General features: G+C 33.1%; 1 protein-coding gene across 1 annotated transcript; it reads right to left on the bottom strand.

The window, feature by feature from the left end:
• Positions 1-3,463: 3,463 nt before the first annotated feature.
• LOC129901449 (uncharacterized) lies at positions 3,464-5,823 on the bottom strand. Its single transcript, XM_055976632.1, has 2 exons — positions 4,816-5,823; positions 3,464-3,743 (listed from the first exon to the last, which is right to left on the bottom strand). The coding sequence occupies exons 1-2, from the start codon at positions 5,556-5,558 to the stop codon at positions 3,656-3,658; spliced, it is 831 nt and encodes a 276-aa protein (XP_055832607.1). The 5' UTR covers positions 5,559-5,823; the 3' UTR covers positions 3,464-3,655.
• Between the last annotated feature and the right edge of the window lie 239 nt (positions 5,824-6,062).

Genomic DNA, 6,062 nt, shown 5'->3' with positions numbered 1-6,062 from the left:
ATGTTATTTATTTATTTGGTGTTTGATAATTCGAGACTTAGTTTTAGAATTTAGATGTCCTTCATGTGATGACTTTCAGGTTTTGGAGAAAATGTATTTATTTGAGCTTCCGCATTATTGTTATATTTATTAGTTGGGTTTGTATCGTTGGTTCTCCCACCTAGGAGGTTAAGTGTGGGTGCCACTCATGACCCATTTTGGGTCGTGACAAATAAGCAGGGGGTTCACGGGTTGATTATAGGTCAAAATCAAAATCAAATCAATTTAATTAAAAATTTTAATTATTAAAATCAAATCAAACCAAATATAGTATACATTATTGATTTGGTTGTTATCGGTTTCGGTTTGATTTTATTCGATTATTAACTATACACAACTATAAAAGAAATGATTTATTCAAAAGGAAAAAAAGATAATAATTCATTCAAAAAGAAAAATAGTTAGTACAGCTGACAAGTTAGAAGTAAATTGCGTACCTCTATCTGATATGATAAAAATCGAAAGTCCATGTAATCGAGCGATCTCGCGGATATAGAGTTTGGCTAACTTCTCTACATCATAAGTCACCTTGACTGGAATGAAGTGAGCAGACTTAGTTAACCTATCAACAATCACCCATATCGAATCAAACTTACCCAATGTCTTTGGAATGCCGAGCACAAAATCCATTGCACTTCCATTCAGGAATGGGCATTCTTTGAAGTGTCCCTCCAGGCCTTTAGTGCTCATATTTTACTTGCTGACAATTTGGACAAAGGGCAATAAAATAAACAATGTCACACTTCATTCTGCTCCACCAATAATGTTGTCTCAGATCGCGATATATCTTGATTGCACCAGGATGTATACAGTACCTCAAACTGTGAGCCTCTACAAGAATAGTATGAATCAAATTATCAATACGGGGCACACATACCCACCCCTTAATCCTCAAGGCGCCTTCCTCATCGATCACAGCCTGTTTGGCCTCTCCTTGCAAGACCATATCACGAATCCGACTCAGCTTCTCATCATCAAACTACTTTTTTTTAATCTTGTCAGGGAAAGAAGATCTTGCCTACTCAACTGGTGAAAGGCGATCCCCTGAGGTGGATGTAAAGGAGCCAGAGGTTCCGAGTTTGATTCCCACGAAGCCCTGCAGGGTGAAGGAAAGGATGAATTGGCTGACCCCTAGCATAGATAATTTCTGAATATGTGGGCCCAAAGAGGGGGTCATCACACCCACTCCACCACCCCTCCTCCCGTACCCCACTAATAACCCCCCCCCCTTCCCCAAAACCACCCACTCCTTCCCCAAAAAATTGAGATATTTTTTTTATTTTTTGAAAAATAAAAAATCTAACCCTTCGCTCCCATATTTTTTGGGGTAGTTCTTTAATCTTTATCTTTTAATTAATATTAATAAATTATTTAATTTTTGTTAATAAAAAAGGAATTGTAGTATACACACCATCAAGAGAGTGAAATTCACACTCCCAATAGATTAGACATGAAATTCAAAAAATAAAATAATTTAGATGTGTTTTTAACACTTTACTCTTTGAAATTATATATATTATCCTAAAATTTATTATTCCGTGATATGTGGTCTCCTAAAAGTTGAAGTTTCTTGTATTACTAAAGAATATTATTTGTTCCAACTTATGTAAAATCATGATGAATATATGAATAGCATATCGAGGCTTGAGCATCGATTATTACTATAAACATTATTATTAATTATGCATTCTATACATACTATATACACTTGTTAGGTACTTGTCGCCCCATGCACTATCATATCTTATAATGTGTATATTTATAGTATACAATAATTGTATATTATATACATCAACGATATTGCACGGCTCCATTCACCATAAAACACCTGAAGACCCACAAGCGGTGCTACTTGGAAATGGAAGGTACATGGAGGGAGGGGGGAGGGGGGAAGAGGTGGTATTAGATCTGTAGAGGGAGACATTACAACAAAAGAGATATTGAGTGACAATATATTGTCATTTACCGCAAAAATATTTGACGTTAGTTGAATTAATGCAATTACATGCAGAAACACTAAATTTTTTATTTGTTGTAGTGAGGGGAGAAGAATAGATGTAGTCAACCTTAGTGGCAAACCAGCCAGTTCAGTTGAATTTGAACGGACTAGAAATTACTCTATTTTTAAAAAAGGGGAATTTATGCGTATAGTCATTGAAAAATATTTTAATTATGCTCCATAGCTATAGTTTGTTAATTACAATTCATAGCTATAGTTATAGCAGCGTTGGTATAATTCGCTGTACAATTCACAATTTTTGTATAACGTTTGTATATTTCACTATAGACTTCATGCACAACTTTTTTATGATTCGCTATACAATTTGATTCGCGCACAACTTTGTATAAATCACGCGAATTATACAAAATTCAACTGTATAATCGCGCGAATTATACAAAACTCAAACTGTAATTACAGCTAGATGTTTGCCGTGAGCCATAATTAATTCAAATTATAGCTATATTAGCTGATTAATTAGTATATATTTGCTTATCCGCGTAATTTTCCTTTTAAAAAATGTGTTATAATTGAACGTATCCATATTTTAAGGGGTCAAAAATAGGTTGGGAAAAAAATGAGTCTATATAATTTGTGTATTGGATACAATATCTGGAAAAAAACAATGTTTAAAAAATCTGGCATTACAATAACTGTAGGCAGATGTTATCCAAACATTTGATTAGTTGTCAGTAGTCATTTGGATATAGTCAGAAATAGAATCAGTAGAATCTAATGAAAGGTCAAGTTATAGTGACTAATTTGTTTAATAATTACACCTAAACTGATTATTCTTATTTTCATGACACATTTTTGAGATGTGATAGATCTAATGAAAGGCCAAGTTATGCACTAATCGGATATAGTCTATGAAGGTTGATTGTATCGAAAGGATCAATAATTGAATTTTTTCTTCTGATCCAAGTCATTTCGATACAAACGAATCATTTATAACAAAAAAGAAAATCATCAAGAGACTAATTTAGAGTTCTTACGGAGTAAGTAGAAGTGTAGAACCATATGTGGATTTCTTATTATTGAAAGGTTTCAGACGGCATAGTTGTGACACCAAAATAAAATATATTTTTGATTCAAACCAAATTATAAATACGTATAAAATTGATGTTGGAATCCCTTCAAGTGAGAAAACAATTTATATGTAGTACTAGCTCTAAGTATAAATGACTTACAAACTACCAAAATAGGCATAAGGATTCTGAAATGAATTAGGATAAATAGATCATGCATATACATAATTGACGCAGCTTGCTTGGTTTTAATATTGGACGTGTCTTTAAGTAAACATGGGAGTTAAGATCTCTTGATTACTTACAACAATGAATAAATGACCTTTTCAGATGTCTTTTGTCCAATGTAAATATATATCTATCTATCTATATATATATATATTTATTGATCTCAAACTTCAATTAATGTTGCTCTAATTAACAAATAAATGCTTGCCAAACCAAGAAAAAATGCAAATTAAAGAACAATTCAAGGGGGCTTAGAGCTATATATAGTCTACCACAAAACTATACATACATATAATTATTATATGTTTTACAAGACTTAAACGTATATATAAGTGTAGAACACGTAGCTAAGTGGCATGCATCACCAATCTAAGGCATCAGTCATCACTTTGTTATTCTCTGATAAGCATAAACTTGACCAACAACTGCTTAATAACCCTTCCCTTTTCCTGCATTACATGAAGAAAAAATAAAATAAAATAAAGTCTTAATATATGGATGGGTGTTTCTTAATTTAAACCCTTCCCTTTTCCTTTTTTTCAGTGGGCGGGGGTGGTTGGATGTTTCAATAATGTCATATATATATATATAAGAAAAAATGCTAAAAAATCATATTCATAAAAATGACCGTCTATCTTAACAACTTATCTTGGAATGTGACATACTTTTCTTTTTTAGGTTAGTTTAAAAATAATTTTCAGCCACCAAACTGTTTAAAGTTTGTTTTAGATCACAAGTTTCAAAATAATTTCTTTTTCTTTTAAAATTGTCTGTCAAGTGAAACGGTGGCGGAATTTCTTTAGATGTAATCTGCCCACTTTGCAAAGCTTCGAACAATGATTTGATGAAATTGTGAAACAAAACTGGCTATCTTGGATCCCAAAGAAAAATTCAATTGTCTGTTCTGTCTCTACTGTTTTGTATGCAAGCAGGATTTCCCACAATCATCCAAGTAGTGTAAGAGAAAAAATTGCAGAGCAACTTTCTCTTGAAGCCAAAAAAAAAAAAGAGTTCAAGAAATTGTTATTCAATCCATTGGAACTTTCTCTTTGATCTTTAAACTAGTACAAACTTATGTCAGGAGCGCTTCCATTATCATCGAGTATATGATCTCTCCACTCTTAATTAAAGATTTTGGATTCTTATATGGAGAAACTCATAGAGAACACTTCCTTTTTAGGGCTTTATACGTGGCAGAAATGTCGAATAATGGATGCATAAAAAAGCAGAAAAAGTAGCACTCCCATGAATTCAGGACATGTTTTTTAGCATATTCATAGGCTATATGTAGCAGAACAAGTACTAAAAATCAGGGGGCGGATCTATTAATATTTATAGAAAGACATATTCTCTTGGTCCAGTAACAGAAAAGGAACCCACTTAAAGCTTTGTGCTCTCCACTAAAATCATTTGTTCTTTTATAATTTTAGATCTCTGGGTATCCATAAAGTTCAAATTGTAGATCGATATCAAAATTAATTCGTTCTAGTTGAAAAATTAAGAAAGGAATATATTTATTACCTGCTGCGGTTGTTTCTGCTGCTACTAGTACTGCTGCCCCTGCTGCTATTTCTGCCAGTGCTAGCAGTACTATTGCTGCTACTTGAACCAGAAAATCTCTTCTTCCACCACTCTTTTTCCAAATTCTTTGAAGAGGAATTTTCACATTCTTCAGGCTTAGGAGAAACACTAGTTGTATTTGCTGATGAATTCTTTTCCTTCTTCTTTGATCTGAAAGAAACAGGGGAAACCATCTTAAGAAATACCCCGCCATTCTCAATACTTTTACTTCTCATCATCTTGGCTTTCCTAATTTGTTCATTCTTAATTTTCACTCTGTTCTGCACAGCTTGGTTTTTCTCTCTATTAATATTATTAATTAAACATTCTTCTTGAGATTCAAAAGATTTTGGCTGCTCAACAAGATCCTTTAAGGAAAGCTCAAAACAAGATTCAGGCATCTTCTTGACCATTTCCATGAGCTCCCATTGCCCTCTGGCTATGGCTTGAGTTCTAGAATTCGGCGAAAGTGATCGATAATTTATGGGATGGACTGGACTTCTTGGTGGGCTATTTTGCCATAAGGGTGGTGAAGAAGCACCAGATTCATCATCGTCTTCATGATCTATCATTTTTTGACCTCTAAATTGAATATTCCCATGAAAATCAAAATTGTGAGGTTCCCAATTACTGTCATTTATTGTTGTGACAGGATCGAGAATATGTTTATGGATATTGGGTGTTTGTTTTCTTGGATCAAACATGATTGATTAGAGCTGGAGAGATTGGAAGAAGTGGGAAAATTTCATGGAAGTGTGTGTATTAACATGTCAGGAATTCATAATCAATTGTGTTTGGTCCATTTGTCACATCCCTTTTAATAGATATGCCTGCATCTTTTGCTTGTTAGGTCCTTGCTTTTTAAAATTATTTGAAACAAAAAGGAGAGGAGAGAGAAAGAGGTGTGGAAAATTAGTATCCTCAAAAGGAAAAGTTGCCCAACATAACTAAAGTATATAAACCGAAAGAATAATCTACAATAGTATGAACCACAAAATGCTCCAAATATATGATTTTGTGTATCAATCTTTCAATGAAAGTGACAAAATGGTCCCTTATATATGAAAATGTGCTTATATATTCTCTAAAATTTACTTGTCATCTACATATTTCCAAAGTAAGCAGTTTTAGTCTTCGTAAAATTTTCAACAAACTTTGATTGTTAAATTATATGGAAAGACTCTTCAAATCTCACGAATGAGATAACA

This window comes from Solanum dulcamara, chromosome 8 (assembly GCF_947179165.1).
Source record: "Solanum dulcamara chromosome 8, daSolDulc1.2, whole genome shotgun sequence".
NCBI lineage: Eukaryota > Viridiplantae > Streptophyta > Magnoliopsida > Solanales > Solanaceae > Solanum > Solanum dulcamara.
The sequence above is the reverse complement of the archived record's forward strand: the minus strand, read 5'-3'. Positions and strand labels throughout refer to the sequence as shown.

Bases quoted from the DNA above. Each gene is read 5' to 3' on its own strand.
- LOC129901449 (XM_055976632.1), bottom strand. From the start codon at position 5,558: ATGTTTGATCCAAGAAAACAAACACCCAATATCCATAAACATATTCTC. The intron at 3,744-4,815 runs GTAATAAATATA...CATGTAATGCAG, and splicing joins AGCAGAAACAACCGCAGCAG to GAAAAGGGAAGGGTTATTAA.